At 48.5% G+C, this 24,039-nt stretch overlaps 1 protein-coding gene across 5 annotated transcripts; it reads right to left on the minus strand.

The window, feature by feature from the left end:
- Positions 1–431: 431 nt before the first annotated feature.
- LOC111855067 (arf-GAP with GTPase, ANK repeat and PH domain-containing protein 1) lies at positions 432–23,790 on the minus strand. 5 transcript variants are annotated; one of them, XM_023833720.2, is made up of 19 exons: positions 23,461–23,790; positions 10,313–10,371; positions 9,439–9,526; positions 9,019–9,104; positions 8,755–8,896; positions 8,285–8,419; positions 7,705–7,826; positions 7,299–7,454; positions 7,014–7,091; positions 6,301–6,405; positions 5,972–6,122; positions 5,734–5,853; positions 5,408–5,554; positions 5,092–5,151; positions 4,629–4,780; positions 4,417–4,507; positions 4,100–4,322; positions 3,218–3,485; positions 432–2,979 (listed from the first exon to the last, which is right to left on the minus strand). In XM_023833720.2, the coding sequence occupies exons 1-19, from the start codon at positions 23,618–23,620 to the stop codon at positions 2,755–2,757; spliced, it is 2,568 nt and encodes an 855-aa protein (XP_023689488.1). In that variant the 5' UTR covers positions 23,621–23,790; the 3' UTR covers positions 432–2,754. The 5 variants fall into 5 exon arrangements, with proteins under 5 accessions (XP_023689488.1, XP_023689477.2, XP_023689461.2 ...); XM_023833709.2 differs by lacking the exon at positions 23,461–23,790 and adding an exon at positions 15,902–17,621; XM_023833693.2 differs by lacking the exon at positions 23,461–23,790 and adding an exon at positions 15,659–17,621.
- Positions 23,791–24,039: the final 249 nt, after the last annotated feature.

Below are 24,039 nucleotides of genomic sequence, written 5' to 3' on the forward strand. Positions count from 1 at the left end.
CCCAGGGCCGATTTAATCTCAGTCCAGCCCTGCTCCCAGCTGCTTTTGTTGAACCAGTATCCACTCCTTTCTCCATTTAAAATCCACAATTGTTCCTCCCATCTCCAGTTCCTATTTCCCAGTTCACAACCCAGCCTGGGGTAAGTCTTCCAGGTAACAATTAAAAGGATTAGTCAGGACAATACAATTCCAGGTGATGTTACTGCAGCTCAGGGGGGTGGGTCTTAACTTGTTGGATTTAAGGTAATTTGGGCTAAATATACTTTATCTTCGTTCACTTACATTCAGCAGAGACTGTCTTAAATCCAACAAGTTATCTGGCTAAGCAAGAAATCCTGCTTTGTGGACCCACCCCCCAGATGATTAAATTTAGTCTCAAAAGCCCAGATGAATGTACATACATGTGTTTGCTTACGCTCAGGACAGCAAAACTCATATAAAATTTTTATTCTGTTCCTTTTCATTCTACACTGTTGCCATTGTTACAGCTGATACGTTTCACATAAAAATATATTTAAAAAAAAAAATTCCTAAAAATAAATTAGATTAAAACCACACACAAAACAGGCCGTAGTGGAGTTATTAGTAGAGTTTCCATGTACATCACAAATGAAAAAAGGCTTTTATGTGTATACAGCACAATAGAAACATAAGGTGCCAATATAATGTGTCCGGTTTGTCTTCACTATGATGTGGCATGTTTTGTCCCCAAAGACTAAAGCGATGCTATTTGTCTCATTATCACCATGTCTTTTGTGTGTTGATGACAGCACATGTATGCATGTCTAAGTTCTTTGAAACCAGCGAAAAAGATCAAATGTTTTAGGAGAATGAACTGCTACGACCCCCAAGGGGTTAGTTTGTAGGTAGTTGGAGGACTTGTCTAAGTGCAGTGCAGACAAATGTGTCACAGACCAATATGTCACAGAAGGTGCCCTGTGAGCTTAGGTTACGTCAAATGATATTTATGGAAGAAAGGGGCGGGGCAGAAATGTTTAGGGGGGCAAATTGAGAAAATGTTTTAAAAATACACATATACTCAAGAACACTGATTAACATAAAGAATAGGAAATTAACAAAGAGTGACCTATACCATCACAACTGATGCAAGCGTGTAAATAGGCTTCTCATCATCCAGACCACTTATAAATGAGTCCTAGATATCCATACAAATGTCACTACATACAGTTACAAGGATGGTTCATACAGTTAGTAACACCAGCAGTAGTAGTAATGTCAATATGTCTATGCAATCTTTTATAGTTCCAAGGAAACTTTCTCATCATTGAAATTCTCTGGTATTTTGCTTGGGGGTGATCACAGAATGGAGGCAGCTCATTGCAGAAAGACTTGTTTGTACTCAGTAGCAGATGTAACGGTATCACCGCCAAGTGAAACTCCGCACCGATCTCTCCAGGCAACAATTGGGTTGATCCAATATCCTCAGATTGCTAAATTATCCAACCGTGACTCTGACTGACAGTTTATACAAGGGAATGCAGCTTCATTGTTGTAGAAAAAATAATTTTTGGAAATTAAATAAATCTTTTGGAAGAGAGTTTAAAAAATTGAAATTCCTTCATATTACCTTAATGCCCTGATTTCTCTCTGAAATATTATTTTAAAAAATCCAAATATTTACTTCCCTCCTTTACCTGCTTGTACATTTTACACACATTCTATACATATACACTGATGTCATCAATATAATAATGGCATTATTGCAATAATCTTGAGATCACATCAGGGAATCTGCTTACATACTCACCAGAACCACAGACCTTAATAACATCCTTTTCCTAAAAGGGTTTCCCTGTGAATGTGACATCAAGTCCAGCACAATGATGTCACCTGGAAGGAGATGCCTTACCAGGTCACCTAATAAGCGGTCCCCTCCATGTTTTGGTACGTTCCACTGGCACATGTCAAAAGGTCTACGCACATACTCGCACAGGCACACACAAACACACAGATCTACTGCTACCGAAAGGTGCTAAAAGTGCACAATGTCTAAAATTTAACATGCGAATGAAAGAAGGCTGACCGCTTGAGAGACAAATTTTTTGATGACCAGAATCAAATAAGAAGAGGCTTGACATTAGTTTATCCATCAACAAATAAGAGTAGAGAATTTCACTGTGGATACCTTTGCAGCGACACCAGAGGGACTCGAACCAGTTACTTGCAGTTTGCATCCTTTGAAAAGTCCCATCTGAGCTCCATCCGAAGTCCGTGCTGCTATAGGCTCCTGCTTCGTTTTCCTGCATAAGCCTCTGGATTCATAGTTCAATGCACGGAGGATAGCGCCATTTGCTCAGTGGGGTCAGCAAATACATGACGTACTACTGAATTAGGGTCACCATCCCATTACTTGGGTCTTGGCAGCATAAATGCCAAAACCCCTCCTTGCTTCTTCACTGGGAGGGAGGTGAGAAGTCTATCTTCTATCTGTCCTTTCTCTTTTCCTGCATTCAGAAAATGCCACGCCATTGTTCCCTTGGTCGTACGTAAGAGGCCTTGTTCTTTACGTCATCCTCCTAAGACCAAGGCTGCAAGTTTACTGCACAAAGGAAAGGAAGTGGCTGACAGACGGGCACACCCACACGCACACGCATACACACACACACACACACACACACATGCACGCACACACACGCACACAAACAGACACACACACACACACACTGGTGCAAACAGTGCCTGCCACAGAGGAAACTTCCTGCTCCTGCGAAAGATCCGTTTTGCAGTACAGGGTTACTGATCGCTACTGAAATGAAGAAACCCTCTCCTGGAAGTGGACCGGCTCAGGCTGGCACTGCTGACCTTACGGGAGAGACCAGGTGTCGCAGCAGCAGGGGGAGCCTCGTTGGGGCACCCATGCTGCAGCAGGATGTCGGCGCACTCCTGGCTCCCCGCTTGCCGGGCCAAGGTCAGGGCGGTCTGGCCCTGGGAATCCCGTGCTTTCACGTCACTGCCATACTACAGAGAGACGGAGTGGAAAGTGTTTGAGCACCAAAAGAGCCTTTGAATTCAAAGCTGGCTAGCTGAACATGCAATCCTTCGCCTATCATCCAGGGTACTTAATGCGCTCATATAGCCTTCACATGTTTGCATTGTGTAACCGGTCACTGACAGGAAAAACCGACACGCTGAAATGCAGTTGCGATTACATCAATCCCTCAGCAAGCTCACAGATCCGAGACATAAGGGCTCTCACCCAAACCAACAGCTGAGTCATGACCACATCAGCAAGCTGGCAGGCAGCATGGAGGGCGGAGTGAGGCTGGGGGGATGGCAGGGGGGCGTTGATCTCCTCCTTGGTGCTGTGAGCGAGCAGCAGAAGCAGCAGAGGCAGATTGCGCTCTAAGACGGTGGCTAGCAGCCGGGAGGGCATGGCGCCCCCTACAGCCTCCCTGGGAGCAGGCAAAGGGGCGACAAATGCCCGCTGCTCGTACTTGGCTCGGATCCATGACTCCCGCTCCTCTCTAAGGGACACAGAATGGATCAGGGTTCAGGTGACACTGTGCCAGAAAGCTGTTTCTGTGACAACATTCGTTTCTTGGAGGTGTAGCACTGCCTGCTGTCCTTGCGTTAATTTAAGCAAGTATGCACTCTGTTTACCAACTAACCAGACAAGTGGTCCCAAATATGAATATTCTTAAATATTCTTGACTATTTTCAGGACTGTGCAAAAATCAATCCAAGGCAATCAAAGAAAATTCAAAGATATTTAACTGAAGCGCAATAAGTAATAAATGTATATTTGCTCAGAAAAAAAATGCAAAGTTTAACATTAAAACAAAAAAGAATGTCTTCTATTCTCCATAACTGATATTTAGTTGAATAGCTATATGAACACCGCTTCAGTTCCCAAACCTCTCTTCAGGGGCCACTCAGTCATTCCATGTATCCACTAAATTTGACCACAAGCTCAATTAACTAATCAATTTACTCAGTTAAATGACTTGATGAGGTATTATTGATTAGACAAACATGGTAGACTTCTGCACAGTTTTGTATGTACTAACACCCAGGTTGTTAAAGCCCAGATGTTCACATTTGATCAACTGCCACCTCCTTATGACCACAGAGGCCTCACCGTGTCGACTCAGGGATGGGCTTCTGGCGCCCCTGTGTACAGCCCTCCCACACGCCGTTGGCCACGTGGTTGCCGATGGCGGCAAGCACACACGTCAGCTCGCGTGGCCAGTCGTCCAGGTCGAGGGAGCGCACACGCGACAGGTGTGTACCCAGGTTGCGGTGGATGCCTGAGCACTCGATGCAGATCAGTGCCCCCAGGTTCAGGCTAGCCCACGTTGGATCTGAGACAAAGTTCGGGGAAAGAGTACAGTTGATCGATAACGCCATAACAACTTGGGAGCAAGGATTACAGCGTGAGGGAGTTGTGAAACTCACGGGGAGCATCACAGTCCACGCAGAAACCATTGCCTTTGGCATTCCGGATGGCCTGTAAAGCTACTGCTTCACTCTGGCTGTTCTTTCTCGCCTGCCAAGAGAAGAAGTGAAACCAGATTTAACCAAGATGCAGTCAACATCCCTCTGCCACACCTCCCCAATGCCTCACCCTCCTGAGCTGCTGCAGAGCCCCAAGAGGACCTGGGACGTACCTTGTTCTTGCCGCTCTCGCAGGATTGCAGACTTGCCAGGATCTGGCTGTTGATAGCTTGGACCCAAGAGTCACGCGCTTCTAAACTCTGCGCCTCAAAAGTCCATGTCTGTCCCGTGCTTGAGACTATGATGAAGTCGAAATTCTCCTCATCTAAAAATGAAACATACAGAGGCTGTCAGTGACTGAGCACCCCATAAACAGATCCACAAACACATACCTGCATGCACTCGCACACATACATCTATTTCTATGAGAAGGGGGCACTTCACAAGGAGATGTGCAGAGGGAACACTGACAAGCAGTGGCAACATTCTGCAAAAGCTATGCTGGTTACAGTCAAAAAGTAATTCTGGTTTTTAGGTTTAGGAGATCTTACAGATGTGGACTTCAGAGGGGCTAATGATCACAAGCATGGTGTCATGCAAGGAGTTCCCGCACCCCCTCCCCCAGTCGCTGGTTACCTGCTCTGCTAACGTTTCTCAAGCTACCAAAGCTTTTGAGTTTCCACATTTTGCGCTTGGCTATGGAGTGACAGGTTAGCCAAGTGTCCCAGGAAAGCAGAAGTGCAACAGAGGAAACAAGGGAGAAGCCATCAAAGTGGGGAGGAAAAAAGGACAGAAAGGACACCCCCACCACAAAGCATAACCTTTATTTCCTTTGCCATGTTCTGCAGCTGAATCTTCTTTTTCACCCTCACTTGATGTGACACTAACTGGATTTCTACACAGACTGACCCATCCAGAGCTTTTTCAGCCTGCTTCCTGTGCGGATGCTCACCCTCAGCTTGGCCAGCTGCCACATCCCCTTTCTGGTTCATGCTCTTTTTCCTCCTTTCTCCCTTCTTCTTCTTGTCACTCAGGTTCGGGGAGGCAGGTATCGTGTCTTTAGCAGAGGGAGGGCTACTCATCCCCTCGGAGGCCGAGTCTGTGACACCGATGGAGAAATAAATGTTAGGAGGCCTGTGTCTGATGTGACACTGCTCACTTTCTTCTGAGTTTGTGCCATAAGGGACAAAACAATTATTAAAACCCCAATCACCTGACTCTCCAAAATGGATGTAAGACCTCCCTCCCTCCCTCCCTCCCCCCCACACAGAGACATACCCATACTCTGTCCTTTGTTGGACAGAGAAGATGGGCATCGTTGGACCCCCGGTGAGGAAAATGACCGCTCTGCTCCTGCCCCCTCTTCTACCGTCAAAAGGCCGCTTGGAAACTGAGGACCTGTAAAAGGACACAAAAATATTCCATAGTCCTGCAGGGAAGGCACAATCCACTGCATTTTGCACCCAAATAATGCAAAACTGACCAACTGCTCTGCTGGTCCAGGAGAGTGGCTCACCTGCACTGGCCCCATCGGGGCTGGACACCACACCATTGAGGCCGGATGCAGGGCTGCCAGCCGGCACTGCTCGAGGGGGCCGCTTGCCGGGAACCTTCACTGTCACTCGCAACAAGTCAATCTCCTTGCCGTGGATGTTCTGCATATAGTCCTGTAAGGTCAGGAGTCAAAGTCACACCTAAGGATGTTTGTTCAGTATATAGTGGCATACTGGAAAAATGTTATGTTATTAGTAGAAGAAGGTTGATCATGCCAGTTAGTTATAAACAAATTCCCACAAATAATACATAGAAATTTCAGAGTAACAGGACACTAATCATGTGACTTACATTGATACTGGAATGGTAGGACAAAATGCCCTTGCTGGACAGTGTGACCAATTTCTTCTTCCAGTCCTTGTTCAGTGTGTTGCCACTGCGCTTCAATAATATGCCCTGCAGGGATGGGGAAAGGGGTACAGTAAAATTGGGAAGCAGGGAGAGGCACGGAGAAAAGGGGGAAGCAGGGAGAGGCACGGAGAAAAGGGGGAAGCAGGGAGAGGCACGGAGAAAAGGGGGAAGCAGGGAGAGGCACAGGGAAAAGGGGAAAGCAGATAGAGGAACAGGGAAAAGGGGGAAGCAGGGAGAGGCACAGGGAAAAGGGGGAAGCAGGTAGACGCACAGGCAAAAGGGGGAAGCAGGGAGAGGCACAGGCAAAAGTGGAAAGCAGATAGAGGCATAGGCAAAAGGGGGAAGCAGGGAGAGGCACAGGGAAAAGGGGAAAGCAGGGAGAGGCACAGGCAAAAGGGGAAAGCAGATAGAGGCATAGGCAAAAGGGGGAAGCAGGGAGAGGCACAGGGAAAAGGGGAAAGCAGATAGAGGCACAGGCAAAAGGGGGAAGCAGGGAGAGGCACAGAGAAAAGGGGAAGCATGGAGAGGCACAGGAAAAAGGGGAAGCATGGAGAGGCATGGGGAAACAGACAAGAATATGAGGCACAATGCAGACCATCAGCAGTGAGCAACAGGTTATAAGGCCTTTCAGACCATCCCACAGTGGTGCTAACCTGTTTAACTGGGATTGACCGGCCACTCCCCACATCGCCCCTGCTTTCAGCACTCTTCTTTTCTGCATCACTGCTGTGCTGTGAGACATCAAGAAAGCAAGAACGGTGGCAACAAAATGAGATTAGCAAGTGAGACTAAACAGTAAGGCAGAAACATTACCGTTGAACACAATTCAGTCGGGGGGTTTAAATACCGACAATCATATTCCTAGTAAATGGAATAAACAGAACAGACTCGGGGGGCATGGAGACAGACTAAAATTATGTGGTGTAAGACCAACTGACTGGGAAGCGGCGACGCCGAGGAGTGCTGCCCTGTGTCCCCGGGGGGGCACTCCCCCCACCGTCCGCTGGGACCATGCTACGTAGGTCCTTACGGCTGCCGACGGGGGTGGAGGGCAAGGAGGAGGAGTAATCACTGCTCTGACCTCCATTACTGGCCTGTAGGAGGAGTGGAGGTTGGGGGGAGGCAGGAAGAGTAGGGAGTGGAAGGGAAAGGAGTAAGGGGGTGGGACAAGGGAGGTACAAGGAGTAAAACACATAAAAATAATGCAAAAGTAAATAGCACTTTAATAAACACAGCTGGCCAAATCACATCTAATTTCTGTGCCACGACAACACAGGTTTTTTCCTGTCATTTAGTGCCTAGGGATTATGGGTAAACAGGAGGTTTATTTCAGGGGACTGTTACCTGTCCTGGAAAGGCACCAGACACCGGAGTCGAGTCCCCTGAGTGACTGGGGGTGTTAGGCAGTGATCTGCAGGCGGCTTGTAAAGAGGCCTGTCTTTTTATGGCTGCTATCTTCTGGGCAGCTGTGAGGGAGCAGACGGACAGCAAGTCAGCAGGGACAAACTTAGTTACAGGAAAGCAAAATCAATCTGCCTCTTTTCAGTATTTCCACTTGTATCACTTTACCATAATTCCATCAGCAATTCCAAAGATCTTGTTGCATAAAACAAGTTCACAACTAGGGAATTATTTACAAATGAGTTTACAAATGAGGTGACTCAGAATTCACAGCTGTGCACTGGCACTGTGCATAAGGTGCATCACATTCATTTAGCAGATGCTTCTTTTGAGAGAGAGATAGCAATGGGGGTTAAGGGCCTTCCTCAAGGGTCCAATGAAGAAGTCATTCCACTAACCCCAGGTTTGGAACTGATGACCTGCTGATCACTGGCACAGCATCCTGACCTGCTGAGTCACACACTCCCCCCAAGAGCTCAAGAGTTAAGCTAAGTTAGAGTGAACAAAAGGAAAAGCCCGTCACCCTCAGTGAAGACGCGGTTGACGTTAAGCCCGTAGGTGGCGCATGTCTCGTAGTACGTGCAGCGGCGCAGGTCAGAGCAGAGCTGGCGGGCTCTCGCATCCTCGATCACCCGTGGGTTGGAGCTGCTGATCTTGTCTGGGTGGGGTGAGGGGGGGTGGTTAGATCACACCTCACATTACACGTCTCCCACCTATTTCCCTTTTTAAAGCTGAAAACCAAGTGAGGTTATTCTCTCAGCATGAGTGACGTTATCAAAGGGAAAGTATTTAAATCGCAGTTTAGAAAGGAATGCTATATTTATATTGGTTATTCAGGGTTTCCATGTCGTTCATAGGATATACACCTCATAGTATGGGTACTAGGTTAAAACGTTTCTTGATTTCTTCTTAGTAAAATACCTTATACATACAATGAAGCCTGAACTGGTCTGTTAATGAGCATAGAATCCCACAATTTACTATGGCTCTTACCCTGCGTTGCAACCACAATCAACGGGATCTCCACTATATTGCGATGGGTGTTCAGCTGGCTGTAGTTCCGATAAACCTCCTGGAAACTGTTCTCGTTCTCCAGGCTGAACACCAGGATGACTCCATCCACCCAGCTGCAGAACTGCAGGTCCGGGTGGGGAACAAGGGAGGAGAGGAGGAGATCAAGCACCACGGAGATGTGTGAGATGCCACCACTGGCCTATCTAAAATCGAGCTGGAGCACAGGTGCGCCGAGGGACACACCTGTGCGTCGGGTGGTCCCGCCTCCTCCCTGATCAGCAGCAGCTGGCTCTGCCCCTCAACCAGGACCTCCTTCTTATACCGTCCCCCTGTCAAGTGAACAGAAGGGTTGTCAGTGTGGGGCTACCCCTGGGCGGGGCCTGTCAGGGTCTGAACTGCCCCTGGGTGGGGCCTGTTGGGACCTGGGCAGGGCCTGTCAGGGCCTGGGTGGGAGGCTGGGCTGCCCCTGGGTGGGGCCTGTCGGGGCCTGGGCTGCCCCTGGGCGGGGCCTGTCAGAGGCTGGGTGGAGCCTGTTGTGGCCTGGGTGGGGCCTGTCGGGGCCTGGGCTGCCCCTGGGCGGGGCCTGTCAGGGGCTGGGTGGAGCCTGTTGGGGCCTGGGTGGGGCCTGGGCTGCCCCTGGGCGGGGCCTGGCCAGGTACGTACCATCCGGGGATTCCACAGCCAGATAGGAGCCCGTCATGTACCAGTGCACCAGCGCTGACTTCCCACTGCGCAGACTGCCAAGCACCCCCTGCATGGACGTAGACTCATGAGTCCGGCCCCCCTGGCACAAGGGAGGGGGACGAGAGGACACACCCCACAGGCAAAGCCTCCATGCTCCTCCCAATACATTTAATTAGCTTTGAAACTGTTCTTACTCATTTTTGTGAAATAACAAAATTATCCGCAAGCTTAATTTATGTACATGGGGAGAGGGAGGGGGGGACACTGTCACATAGTCACACTAAATTATACACTTATTGTGCAGCCTGCAAATTAGCTCATCTGCTACTAAATTCAATTACACTCAGTTGCATGTATTTATATATAGTTGCTTTTCCTGTGTGGTTGCCCCAAACACTGGCACTTACTGTACTGACACACACCAGTTTAACGTGCCAACTGAAAGGGCAATGGATGGGTACTGGATGGATGGCTGACACTGCACTTTGGACCCCAAGCTTCGCTATCATGAGTGTGTCTTTAAAACCGGAGACCAACATGGGATACAGTATGTGAAAACTAACACATTCTCCATTCTCATGTTTGTGCAAATCGCAAATAAAGTTCAACCTCATTTAATTTCAAAGCAAAGGCTAAATATGAAAGGAGAGGAAATAAAACTCCATAGTGTCAAAGGAGAGAAAAGCTCTGTGGGGTCCCAGGCCACCCCTCCATCCAGCCCCCTGTGGGACCGCTATCAATAAACAGGGCAGAAAGCGGCAGGTCTTTTTGCGTAGCTCTGCCTTCTGTCACGCCGTCTGTGGGTCTCTCTTTTTCACATGAAGCCGACGGGGACGACGGGGCCGCCGCTCACCAAACGAAGCTCTTGGACGGAGCGGCTCAGGGTCCATTCCTGACTGTTGGTGCAAGCCGCTGGAAAAAGGACAGGCAGTCAGTGAGGGAGGCCTGAGAGAGCCGCAAGGGAGGAGCGTTCATTACTCTGAGGAGAACATCACCTTCTGCATTTACACAACACGTGCTTCTACAAACCATTTTAGAGAAGTCTGAAATGCAAAAATGAAATTTATAATTGTATGCTTTAGATTAGTGTGGAAAATAATATTTATATATTTACACATAAAAATATGTTTCCATGTATCCATCCATCAAACCATCCATCCATCCATCCATCAAGTGGCAGCCACTCAATGTTTACTGAGTGTCACTAATAAAATAGCGCAAGCTAACAGCAAAAAGTTGTCTTAACCTGGGCACTGCCCGTACATGTGTACACACACAGATTACAGTCCAGTCCATCACAGGACACACTCAAAAGCCATTTCGATAACTTTTTGGGGGGGGGGAGTAGACATGAGGAGAACATGCTACCTCTGTACACGCTACCTCCATACATGCTACCTCCGTACACGCTACCTCCATACATGCTACCTCCATACATGCTACCTCCATACATGCTACCTCCGTACATGCTATCTCCGTACATGCTACCTCCGGGGCACAGGAGTCAAAGCCACAGCCCTGAGGATGTGAGACATCGTGCTGCCCACGTGCTGCCCTAAGCGTACATGCAGAAATGCCAGCCTAAGCACAACAGGAAGGTCTGCAGTTCGGAATTCCATCAGACAGAAGGTCACATAGCTAGAGAAAGGTATTCAACAGCCACCTGCTAACAGCTAATTACAAATGCGAGCCCACAGACACAGCTGGCCCTTATGGCAGGAAAAAAAAAACAAAAACAAAAGTCTTTCAAAGTCACGGTGTGTTTATGGGTACTTTTCTCCCGTGCAGAATGGCGCTTGGCTTTGGCAGTGACGTGAATCGCCCCATATGGGTCCTCTCACAGGCCCAGATGGCTCTCAGCAGGGGCCCAAGGAGAAGCGGGGGGGAAGGTAAACGACAGCGGAGGAAGAGGAGGGCCGAGGAGGCGCAGATTAATTGCACGGACTCTGTGGGGCAGCAGCCGCGAGACCCAGGTTCATTAGCAGCTCTGTGCCTGGACTGTGGGGCACCGTGGCACGGTTCGGCCCCCGTGATCGTACACGTACAGCAGTGCGAGAAAATGGGCAGGAAAAAAAATGCACAGGGAGCACTGCAGTTTCTGTCCGGACGTTTACATCCTGCACAGCTGACGGCTGGGGAAGTTCACCTGAACCGTGTCGACCTCCCTCTACAACAGCCTGTCCCGTGCCGGCAAGATGCAGGGAAGTGACCTGACGCCGGGCGGAGCTGCTCTTTGCTGTCACGTGCGGGATCACAACATGGGAGACACATCCACAGGTGCCGGCGGCCTCTTGCGCAGCATCTGGCCTTTTAGATGCCACTCACAGCCTAATCCCCATTAGCCCAGGGGTCTGGATACTGACGAAGATGCAAAATTAACTTATATACCACATTCACAGAAAAACAGGTTCATGTAGCTAAACCACAGCCGCTGTCTCACAGGATCCCTGCGTCAGAGGTTGTTGCGAAACAACAGGCACATATACATCATTTCCCTTACTGTAGAGGTATTCAAACTGTGGTGCGCAAATAAATTTTGGGGGGGGGGGCAGGGGCAGGTTAGGAGAAAAAAAACAGAGAACTGGGTGGGGTTTGAGGTAGGGGCAGCTCTATTTCGAAATTATAACCGTCAGAAATATAAAAGATTTGAGCTCATTATACACATTATATGATGCTAAAAAATAAAAAGTAATGGCACCAAGTCAGTGTGTGTATGTCTGTTGGGGGGGCGAGATCAGCACAAATACATCAGTCCTGGGGGGGTCCTATCAAAAAAAATACTACTGCCTTACATCCATACAGTTGCAGATGAATGTAAACTGTACCCAGAGGACTAATGTGAAGCTACATTCAATGGGGGGGGGGGGGCTTAACCAGCCTGCTCAGCCGAGATCCTTCAAACAGGTTGTGTAGTACACAGGAGGAAAGAGAGTAGGTGGGGGGTGGGTTGGGGAGGGGGTAGCCAGATCCACCCCAAGCGTGATCTCTGCCACCTCAATGTTCCCCCCCTTATTTAATGTGACACCTTTTATCCAGAATGACAAACACATAGATCCATTATTACTGACAGCTGCCTTTAAGGACACTACACTACAGTACAGTACAGCAGGCATGTCTGTGTGATTAGAAAACTGCTTCCAAAACACACCGGCTTGACCCTTAGATACGGTGATAATGGCAGGTCAGCTTGCAGACACGGAGGCTCTCATCTCCGTAACATTAATAGATCCTTCTTCCCTTGGTCTCAGGGGACAGGAATTTCGATTCCTTTACGCTCCCCCCACCCCCCACCATCCCGTCCGTTCCCGTCTCTCTCTCTCTCTCTTTCTCTTTTTTTTTCAGCTTCACACTACCATCCAACAGGCATCTCTTGCAACCCTGTTGCCATGACAACACTTCCTCCGGCAAGCTTCTCGCACGTCCAGAAGACGAGCGTGTGGAAGGTAGAGCCCGTGCAGACAGCCAATTGACGTGCTCGCACGAGAAAGGGAAATACATGTCACATAATGTGTGTGTGTGTGTGTGTGTGTGTGGGGGGGGGGGGGGGGTCGCTGAAGATGGTCATAATAAAACCATTACAGTACCTATATTCCCTCATTGCTGCCGCACACCGAAACAACACACAGCTGGGGACAGATGGACATTAATGTGGAGGTGAGCTCCTTCCTATGCTCCCCGTCCTCCTGTCCTCCTCTTTCACAGCACACAGCAGGACAGCGCCATCACCTCCTTCCTATGCTTCCTGTTCTCCTGTCCTCCTCTTTCACAGCACACAGCAGGACAGCGCCATCACCTCCTTCCTATGCTCCCCATCCTCCTCTTTTAAAGCACACAGCAGAACTGCGCCATCACCTCCTTCCTATGCTCCCCGTCCTCCTCTTTTACAGCACACAGCAGGACAGCGCCATCACCTCCTTCCTATGCTCCCCATCCTCCTCTTTCACAGCACACAGCAGGACAGCACCATCACCTCCTTCCTATGCTCCCCGTCCTCCTCTTTTACAGCACACAGCAGGACAGCACCATCACCTCCTTCCTATGCTCCCCATCCTCCTCTTTCACAGCACACAGCAGGACAGCACCATCACCTCCTTCCTATGCTCCCCGTCCTCCTCTTTTACAGCACACAGCAGGACAGCACCATCACCTCCTTCCTATGCTCCCTGTTCTCCTCTTTCACAGCACACAGCAGAACTGCGCCATCACCTCCTTCCTGTGCTCCCCATCCTCCTCTTTTACAGCACACAGCAGAACTGCGCCATCACCTCCTTCCTATGCTCCCCGTTCTCCTCTTTCACAGCACACAGCAGAACTGCGCCATCACCTCCTTCCTATGCTCCCCGTTCTCCTCTTTCACAGCACACAGCAGAACTGCGCCATCACCTCCTTCCTATGCTCCCCGTCCTCCTCTTTCACAGCACACAGCAGAACTGCGCCATCACCTCCTTCCTATGCTCCCCGTCCTCCTCTTTCACAACACACAGCAGGACAGCGCCATCACCTCCTTCCTATGCTCCCCGTCCTCCTCTTTCTCAGCACACAGCAGAACTGCGCCATCACCTCCTTCCTATGCTCCCCGTCCTCCTCTTTCACAGCACACAGCAGAACTGCGCCATCACCTCCTTCCTATGCTCCCCGTCCTCCTCTTTCACAGCACACAGCAGAACTGCGCCATCACCTCCTTCCTATGCTCCCCATCCTCCTCTTTTACAGCACACAGCAGAACTGCGCCATCACCTCCTTCCTATGCTCCCTGTTCTCCTCTTTCACAGCACACAGCAGAACTGCGCCATCACCTCCTTCCTATGCTCCCCGTCCTCCTCTTTCACAGCAGCTCTCTGCATTCTGTTTAATAATTTATGCGCAACGCAACGGATTATTCAGTATCTATTTTGACCGCGTCGCTCGCCCGCCAGCGTCTGTTCCACACTAATTTATGCACCGGCTTTATTTCCCTCCCTCTCCTTTGGCATCGCTACAGCCCTAAGTACCATCTATCAATCTCTCCGTCTCCTGCTTCCGTCTCCCCAGCTCGTCTCTCTCCCACGGGCCGGACACCACCGGAAGCCTGAAGTCCTTCTGCTGTGATTCCATTCCGGCATTCAGCTGTAATTCCATTTCCCTTGGTGCTGACGGGTTAGATGTTGGTGCCGGGGGGGGGGCAGCCTTGCAGAAAGCCCACGTGTGTTTTTTCGGTCCCTGTCTGGGTCAAACTGAAACTGCTACCTATCCATCTGTTACATAAGTTATACATCAGCACAGGGGGCCATTGTACGGTTTGACCCTTGGGGGGGGGCTTGGCGCTGAGTAGGGTTGCCACTTCCAATCAGATGAAACACAGATGCCGAGGGGGGGAGGGGTGTTATAAAATTTATATGAAATGTGCATGAAAATGTAGAACAAATCACTGAATGGATTTAGAAAAATCATTTTTCATGGGGAGCTGACACAAAAAGCACGACGGCTGAAGCGTCCCTCTAAACAGGGTCTTGAATCGCTTTCATGGCATTTCTGGGCCGTGGTGCCCCTGAAATACAAATGAAATGAGGTGAAAGATGCCTTAGTACTGCACCAGAGGCTCCTTATCAGGGAATTTCTCTCTCCAAAGCTTCTACCTAAAAACATCACAGCCTTTAAGTCAAGTAAAGCTGACCATTAAATCCCAACAGTCTAAACCCTCCCTTCAAACTGTTGGTATCAATATTTCCTTTCAAATTCATTGGATCAATTACTATCTGATTAAATATAACAAAATCACCATTTATAAAACAAACTCTGGCTAAAGTAACTAATTATAGCCCATCTAAGAGATGAACATCCTCTGTAAAATAAAGTCGCATTGTGTACCACTATCTTTCTAAGAGATTCTTTTGCAAAATTTAGAAGAATGTTCTGGAAAGCGCTGCCGGCGCTTAGTTAGTGCACCTGACGTCGTGGTTCTGCTAAAAGATGTGTGCAGAATCCGCCAAGCAGACATCCATCCATAGACACAGAGAAGGTCTGGGAGGGGCCTTGCCCGTAAATGTCATCTGTACCACCTTCTTTCAGATGTCCCCATCTTCTCAAGACCTTTAAAACTCTAAAGAACCAATCAGGACTGGGGAGGAACTAAAATAAACCAGGAATCCCCAATAAGGAAAGAAGGAAGAGTTGAGTAGCGTAACTGGAATTGAGGGAAGGGCTAAAATTGGAGGCTTACCTTCCTCTTCACTGGATTCCCGCTGCAAAGGGCTATAGAGCGGGGTAATAGTGGTGCTGCTGGTAGGGACCGTGGTGCTCTTGGTGAAAATGCCGCTAATGAACTTCAGCATCTTGTGGTCACGGCCGGACGCGCGCTGTGGGTGACCGTACGCCGCCTCGCTAGCCGCGCGGCACTCCTTTCCCCGCCGCAGGTCCTCGGACAAGGAGTTCAGGTCACTGTTGTCCAGGGTGCGGCTCTTACCTTTGCGGGGGGGCTTGATGACCTGGCCGGCCGGGCCCGGCAGGGAGGCGGAACCAGCCTTCAGTCTTTCGGGACGAGGGGCATCGCGTGTAAACGACCCTCTTCCCCCCATCACATTGCCACCGTGAGCTCTCGCCTTCTCTTCGGTCCCCATCCATGACCCCCGGTTGAGTCCCAAGGCCATGACTGCCTCCAAAGCGCTACCCACATCGCTGCCCAAGTCCTGGGAAAGGGCGGGGGCGCTTCCTCTGGCCTCCTGCCAGCTTCTATCACCACGCTGGGCTCCTGGTAGGTCCATCGGCCTCTGGCTGAGTCGCAGAGGGATGGCACACTTATTTGGGGTGCGATTCTGAGATCCCACGTCCACAGACCTCCAGGGTGGCACTGGTCCCAGTGGGGCTTCCGGGGTCCTGTCTGCACCCCTCTGGACCTCTGCTTCCCTCCCTCTGGCCTCCAGCCAGTCAACTCCAGGGCCCTGATCTGGGGTCTTATGACCGCCTCCTGGAGACACTCTCTCCACCACAAACCTCCTCTCTTTGAGAAGTTTGTCCTTTTCTCTCTCTGCCCCGCCAAAGCCGTCTTCCCCTTCCAACTCTGCATGGGGCCTTTCTCGGCGACGTTCAGAGGAGGGCATATCTCTTCCCTCCATGGACCCCCCAGGCCTGCCCCCATGGCCCTCTCCTTTTCCAGGGGCCCTGGCTTCATCCTGCTGGTCCGCATCCTTGCCCAGAGCCTCAACCTTCACAAGCGTGAGGGAGATGAGGTAGGTCGTGCGTCGCTGCTGTGCGCCGGCTTGGCTCATGTGGTCACACTTCAGCAGGCAGACCTTCTGAGCCGGGAGATGTGGGAAAACTCATAGTGAGGAGGAACTGGACTGGAATGGTCAGCTAGATAGATAGCTTGACAGTCAGCTTGTTCAGAGAGGTCTGAGGAGGATTCAAATCCAAAGTGAACATAGGACACGGATTATCCTGAAGTTACTCCACATCCATCATGAAACAAGACTGAAGGATGACGGACAGGTGGAGAAAAAGAATGATCTTCACTGAAATGTTGGCCCATAAGAAAAGAGGTAAGAAAAAGAGGAGGTGATTCACCCTACGCCCCCACCCTTGGTTTGCCTTATTCTTAAGTTAAACTTTGTCATGGTTTGTTGTTCTTGAGTATTGACTCCTCCAGTCCCTCTTTTGTTAATGCATAAATTCCCCTAATCTGTCTTCTGTCCTTCCAAGAGGGTCTCCTTCTCCTCCTAAAACTATGACTATAATCTGCCTTTTCTGTTTTCGCGCATCATTATTTCACACTACCCCTCTCCTTCAGCTGAATTTTTTTAAGTGCTGGTTCAGATACTCCCTTTTGATTATGAATTGTAATCCACATAGAAAATTATTCAAAATAAAATAACATCGAAATTCCAAAGCGAGAAAACACTCAGACCCACTTTTTTTTTAGAAGCTTTAAGTATCGGCGAAAAATAATCGGCAGAAACAAAGAAGGTGGCGTAACCAAGGAATCACCTAAAACGACGCGGTTACGGGGATCCATGTCCAACGTGCTCCCATAGCTAGGAGCTGTAAACACGCTTGTCTACACGCACAACGCCAGCATCCGTCCTCATCGTGCCCAGCCACAAGGAGCGTCTTCCCGTATGATCTGTGACAAAGCATCTATCCTTCCCAGATGATGGAAGTGAGACGCGGAGCTGCACAGGGAGTGGATCGCAATGGGAGGGCGGGGGGGTGGGGGGACAGGAGTGGGTGGCGGAATTCAAAAGGTGACATTCCCAAGCAGAAAGAGAAGGACGGCTGCTTCACGCCGGCGTGCCCATCCTCCGCGCCGTCTCCACTCCCAGCGTCGTCGCGGCGATTAATGAGTCGCCGGGGTCCGTCCGTGAAAGTGCCGCCACACTCGATTCCTACGCCGACAAGCCCCACAGCCCGGATTCCCAAGAGACAAGAGCACAGCTGGTCTGGGACCAGAGAGACAAGCTGAGAAAGAAGAACAGGAATCTGACGGAGAAAGAGGTGTCTGTGATGAGCCTCTCCTCCGAGCTCTCCGCTTGCCTACCAGTAATCCTCCTCTTTATTCCAATCTCTCTCTCTCTCTCTCTCCCCACTCTCTCTCTTTCGCTCTCTCACACACAAAGCAGTCTCCAGGCAGTCCCTGCTGCCTCTCTCTCTCCCTCTCTCACACAAGGCAGTCTCCAGCCAGTTCCTGCTCTCTCTCTCCCTCTCTCTCTCTCTCTCTCTCTCTCTCTTTCCCTCCGTCCTCCCTCTTCTCCTCTCTCCCAAAAAAAAGGAGGAGGAGATGAATGATGCAATGAAGAAGAGCAAGGAGATCAAACGTCAGGACCTGCAAATAAGCAAGTGAATAGAAAGTGAGGGAAAAAAAGATGAATGATGACAATGGAGGAAAAGGGACACCAGGGGGACAAAAAAGCCCCAGGGTCGAGGTAGAAGGACGGGGGGGGGGGGGGGAGGAGGAGGTGAAGGGAAGGCTCCCCCCTTTGCTGCTGCATCACCAGCAGCCTCTAACTGCTCCAGAGACAAAGTGTCACTCGACCCTTTTCACTCCCTTTTCACCGACAGTGTTTGGCATGTTTTAGGCATCCCCAGCGACGCCCCCGGCCCCCACCATCTCTATTGCCCCCCCCCCCCAAAAGTATGTTCATCCCCCAGCCTTTTGATCTGTTTGCCAGTGTGAGTATGTTCGTGAACAGAAGCAATCAGTAGTGATCCATGCTGTCAATGGGGATAAGGACAGTCGGGGGGGGGGGGGTCTGCTCACTAGCGCCCCCCTCAGGATAGCAGGAGGCCAGTAGCGCATATGGGTGAGGGATCCTCATGTGTGACCTGAGTGGAGATGGACCTCGATATAGTGTGTGTGTGTCTGTGTGTGTGTGTTCTGTGTGTGTCTGTGTGTGTGTGTGTGTGTGTGTGTGTCTGTGTGTGTGTGTGTGTGTGTGTGTGTGTGTTTGTGTCTGTGTGTGTGTGTGTACACGCTCATGCACACTGAGGATGGCTTTTATTTTATTTATACAGAGGGGGAGCAGCCCCGACACACAGCCCTGCATGCCATGCCCTTCGTTTAAAGGGGGGTCACCCCTCGTACCAACACACCCCCCCTCCTCTCCCTCCTTTCCCTCCACAGCCCCAGTCTACTTCTGCTGTCCCTTCAGCTGCTGTTTTCTGGCCCAAGATAAACACACCTCCTGTGATTCAAAACTGGGTCCGGCCCCCTCATGGGCATCACATCTTGTTTATTTATCTCTAAACCTTTTTTTTATTATTTATACCCAAGGGAACAACAATGCCCTGTCACTGGTGCTGTGCTCTTATAGCCATCCAACATGATGGCCGCAATGGTTTGTAGAACAGAAATTCTCGCTATTTAGCATGTTATGATTCATTTGTGTATATTCTAATAGTAAACTGTGTCTTTATTGTTTATTGTTATTATTATTGCAATTATTTTTATGAAACTTGTTTTATTCTATATTCTCTGTATTTTATGGCTATATGCTTTATTGTACAGTATCCTTGGGTGCTAGAAAGGCGCCTTTTAAGTAAAATGTATTATTATTATTATACATTTTTGCTACACTGATAAATAACTTTAAATATATTGTGTGATGGCCTAAGATTTTGCACAGTACAATATGTGTATATTAATATTTATTAGATAGAAAGACAGGCAGAATTTTAATATCATTCCTTTTTATCTTGTTTATTTCTTATTAATAGCACATTACAAAATAATGCATTGCACACTAAGAAATAGGGAGGTCTGTCATATTCAGTGAGTCTTTCATCAGAAATGGAGGAGGAGAGATTGCATAAATGCAAAATACACACAACTCCACGTGGTGGGTGTATGGTGGGGGGGGGAAGGCTCCCTGCGGGCCCCCAGGTCACTCCTCCTAGGTCATGTGGCTCCTTCCAGCATGCAAATGAAATAAGGCAAGACAGCTCACATCTGCAGTGAATTATACGCCTCTCCCACAGCTTGCTCGCTTCCATCGAAACAGTCAATAAGTCATATGTGTGTGTGGCTACAGTTCAGCAGCCCAGCAGAGTTTGGGGGGGGGGTTTCAATATAGCACTGGTGATGTCACACCTGGCTTCCCCACCCAGTGGTTCACATGCAGGAGTAACCGGGGCGTCTGACAGTCAGAGACATTCTGAGAGGCCGCCATGTTTTAAAGAGTGCCTTCAATCGGAGGTAGGTACAAGGGAGAGAGCTGTGAATCTTCCAAATCACATCCACATCCCCAGCATATAGGTCAGGGGTCTCTAAGTGCAGTCCTGGAGAACGCGGGCCCTGCACGTTTTTGGGCTTCCCCTCATTTAACACCTGAGGTTTCGTGGAACAGGGAAATAACTAAGCTCTGCTGGGCTGGGGCTCTGCGGGACTGGGGCTCTGCGGGACTGGGGCTCTGCGGGACTGGGGCTCTGCGGGACTGGGGCTCTGCGGGACTGGGGCTCTGCGGGACTGGGGCTCTGCGGGACTGGGGCTCTGCGGGACTGAGGATGAGCACTTTATCTTCTAGGAGCTACAGACCTCTGAGGTCAGACTGGGTTTGCTCTGGGCTGTACTGAGTCTATAAACATACAATCTAAGCAAGATGGGTTCAGGTTTAGAGAGATGGACCACAAGTGCATAGCTAGCTGAGGGAATGAGACTGCTACTGTGTACTAGAGACCGATCTCTGCGCCGTATAACATGCTACACGTTCCTTTCCTGCAAAATGGCGGGTCTGGCTGCTAGCTGGTACACTTATTAACTTGCACTTATTTAGCAGATGCTTTTATTCAGAGCACTGCACATTTTTGAGAAACGCTGTCCCAGGAGCAACTGGGGGTCAAGGGCCCAGTGGTAATATCACTCTGCTGACCCTGGGATCTGAACCAGTGATGGTTTGACCATGTAGCGACCTGAGCTAAGCTTCCAGCAGGGTATTGGTTTGAGCTGACTACAGTCAACTATGAGCAGGTGATTGGCCACAAGATGACACAGCAGTGGAGACCACCTGGGGTGGGGGGGGGGGGGGGGGCAGGGCTGTGGTGTGTGAAGTGTGGGGGTTATAGGAAGAGAAGCTGGAGAACGACAGCTGAATCGGAGGTGATGGTTTGGCCAGTAAACAGGGAAAACGCTGCAGCAGGAACTGGATGGTAATGTGGTAACAAGGCCTACAGTGTTAAGCCCCTCTTGATGCAGGGGGGCCAGAGACGGAATGGGCCAGCCAGTCACAGGCTTGGCTCACTCCAAAGCTAGGCAAATGCCAACCAATCAAAATTAGAGTTTTTAGTGATTGTAAATAGGAAGGAAGCCAGACAAAAAAAAAAAAGAATCCTGTGGCCCAACCTACATCCTTGAACTAGAGCAGCAGCGATTCAAGGGACTCTGGAGGCCCTGGGCAAAAAAAATTCATGGGGCCCCCAACTCACCCTCCCCCAACATAGTAAAATTGATTACCATTATTTTAGAGTGAAATCTAAATTAATAATATCAACAAAGTGAATATAAGAAACGCAAGTCCTTTATTTTCACTTTTGCGAAAAATGTAATACACAAATAAAGCAGATGCGTTGTTGAAATGTGCCATGTAATCAGCCACCCTAGAGGGCCCCCCCCCTCCCAGCCGGGGGCCCCTGGCCGTTGGGTGTCTTGTCTGTCTTGTCACTAAACTGAAGAACCAGATCACAGGTTTAAGGTCAGCTGGTGAATGCAGCTGTGCTATTGCTTCTGGCCCAGATCTGCTATGAATAAATTTATATAAAACTAAATTAAATTAAATTAAATTAAATTAACTTGACTGAAATACACTTCCTGTAAATCAATTGCATGATCAGTCCTCGGAAGTAAGACTGTAGTAGAGAGACAGAGAACTAAGTAGGAAAACATACAAGCAAGTGAATGGTGACCACTGACAGGGACCGTAGAAAAAGGGATTAGCAGATATATTTAAAAAAAAATACACAGAAGGCTTGGTCAGAGAAAACCATGGAGAAGCTGTGAAAAATGTAGGGCAGTGCTATCTTGCACAGGGAGGAAGTGGGTTTAAGAACTGTTGAAGAGTAACAGGAAATAAGCCAAAATTTAGCAGGTCCTACTGTCATCAGCGTAGGCAGCCCACCCCTTAACTGAGGCAACCCATAATTACACCAAATAAACACGGTAAATCAATATAAGCAGTGACTTCATGGAAATATCCAGTGCTCTGTGATAAGGGATCATCAAATAAGTCCTGCAGAAAGACGTTTGCACTGCTCTGTTATTAATGCTATTGGAGTTCAAAGAGAATTTGTTATCAAAAGCATCTCAAAGCAGGTTCACGTTATGCAATTTGTAGCATTCAGTTACACTAGGGTTTGATTGGATACCATAAAGTGTATGTTAAAATACAGACATATCTTTATATACCAGCGTAACATTAACATCATAAGGTGGTCCATCTGAAAATACCAGGCCAATTCACTGTTGTGCAAACCTAAAAATGCCGGTAATATTACTTGTACTTGAATGATGTGGTGAAGCTTCACTTTCACATAATGTAGCACTCAAATACACTTTAAAATCAGATTCAGAAATCCCTGATCATTAATGTAATTAAAACGATCTATCAATCTATATTACTATCAAAAACAAAAGATAAGCATCCACATTCTGCTCTCCTTTTGCTGCAGACAGGATGTCAGATATCTGAAATTACTGCGGTAAAGGTCACGTGTTGGTTTTTTCCTCTTACGTATACCACTTAGGTTTTGGACTCAGGATATTTAACGTCCTTCATGCTATTTTAACTATTTCCGATATGAAGCTTTGCTCCAGTTCACACCATTGCGTGTATGATGAATACTTCAGTCTGTGATGCATATCTGAAAATAAGAGTTTCACTCTCATAAAAATATCTCTAAACTGGTAAATGTCAAATGAACCAAAAAGAAGCATAAAGTGTAAAGTGACCAGCAGCCAGGTTAAGTGCTCTGTCGATAGCTGGCCTCCGACCTTTTTTACATTTAAATGTTTCAAGCAGTTAGCAAGTGCTGCCAGCCACACAGCATCTCAGCCGTTCGGGCACACATCAAATGGCATTTCCTGTTCAAGCAGCATCGCTCATGGCATTTACCTATAAATTAACGTGTCGATTGCTGATTTTCGTTACTGAATAATCGCTGAGCTCTATCTGTGGCCCGTACAAACTTAACGTGACATTGACCCAAAGACCCACTATAATACAAAAAGTACCCCAGACAAAAATTCATTTTACTGCAATAACAAAAGAGACTGACCACTCCATATCATCCACTTACATCACGAGGAAATTGGGCTAATGCATCAGTTTAAACAATAATGTATTTTAGCCAAATATATTAAAATTAAAACTGAACGTGTGCAAATACAAGGTTACAATTGCTGAGCCACTAAGTTATACGTCTCAATCCGCTGGCAAACACGCGGCGGCGATCCATGACACTATGTTGTATTTTGTCACACATCCCGGGGCACAATCCTCATAATATTACGAAAGAGGACCTCGTGACACGGCGCGCTCTCACCTTGGACGCTGTGCAGGTGTAATTGTAAAGTACTGCGAAGCTCTTGGTCGCCAACTCGCTCCAACTGCTTGAAAATTTTCTTGATGGTAGTTTTGGCACTTTCGTGGCGTTTCACCTCCGCACGAATGGCACTCGAATGTGCTAATTTCATGTTATTCATCTTGATTCAAGGACGGAACCAAAAAATCCACCTGCGCCCACCAAAAACCCGGCAGACAGTCCCACGAACAGCATCAATCAAAACATTAAACGACAGCAATTGTAATAAAGGTTAAAGGATTCCTGATCCTGACGACAGTATCGGTGAACGCACTTCCTGATTGTAACGAGCATTCCGATTTCTGCGAGTGACTTTCTTTAGTTTCTTTTGAAGAGCACATGAAACTGTGCGGATGCTTAGACCTACCTTCTCTAAAAGACGGAAAACAAACATTCGCAGATTTCTAACTTTGGTGCGGGGGTATTTGCAATAATAAACTGAAATAAAGCTATTATGTGTCGTAGTATGCCAAAGTATTATTTGATTATCAAGATGGATTGATATCATTGCTTACTGATCTATATATATTTTCTCCCTAT

Source organism: Paramormyrops kingsleyae, chromosome 8, assembly GCF_048594095.1.
Source record: "Paramormyrops kingsleyae isolate MSU_618 chromosome 8, PKINGS_0.4, whole genome shotgun sequence".
In the NCBI taxonomy this organism is placed as follows: domain Eukaryota; kingdom Metazoa; phylum Chordata; class Actinopteri; order Osteoglossiformes; family Mormyridae; genus Paramormyrops; species Paramormyrops kingsleyae.

Coding starts and splice junctions, on each gene's coding strand:
- LOC111855067 (XM_023833693.2), bottom strand. CDS start 16,703: ATGAGCCAAGCCGGCGCACAGCAGCGACGCACGACCTACCTCATCTCC. Junction 9,527..10,312: donor CCGTCCAAGAGCTTCGTTTG/GTGAGCGGCGGC, acceptor ACGTCCATGCAG/GGGGTGCTTGGCAGTCTGCG. Junction 5,854..5,971: donor CCCCGATGGGGCCAGTGCAG/GTGAGCCACTCT, acceptor GTCCTTTTACAG/GTCCTCAGTTTCCAAGCGGC.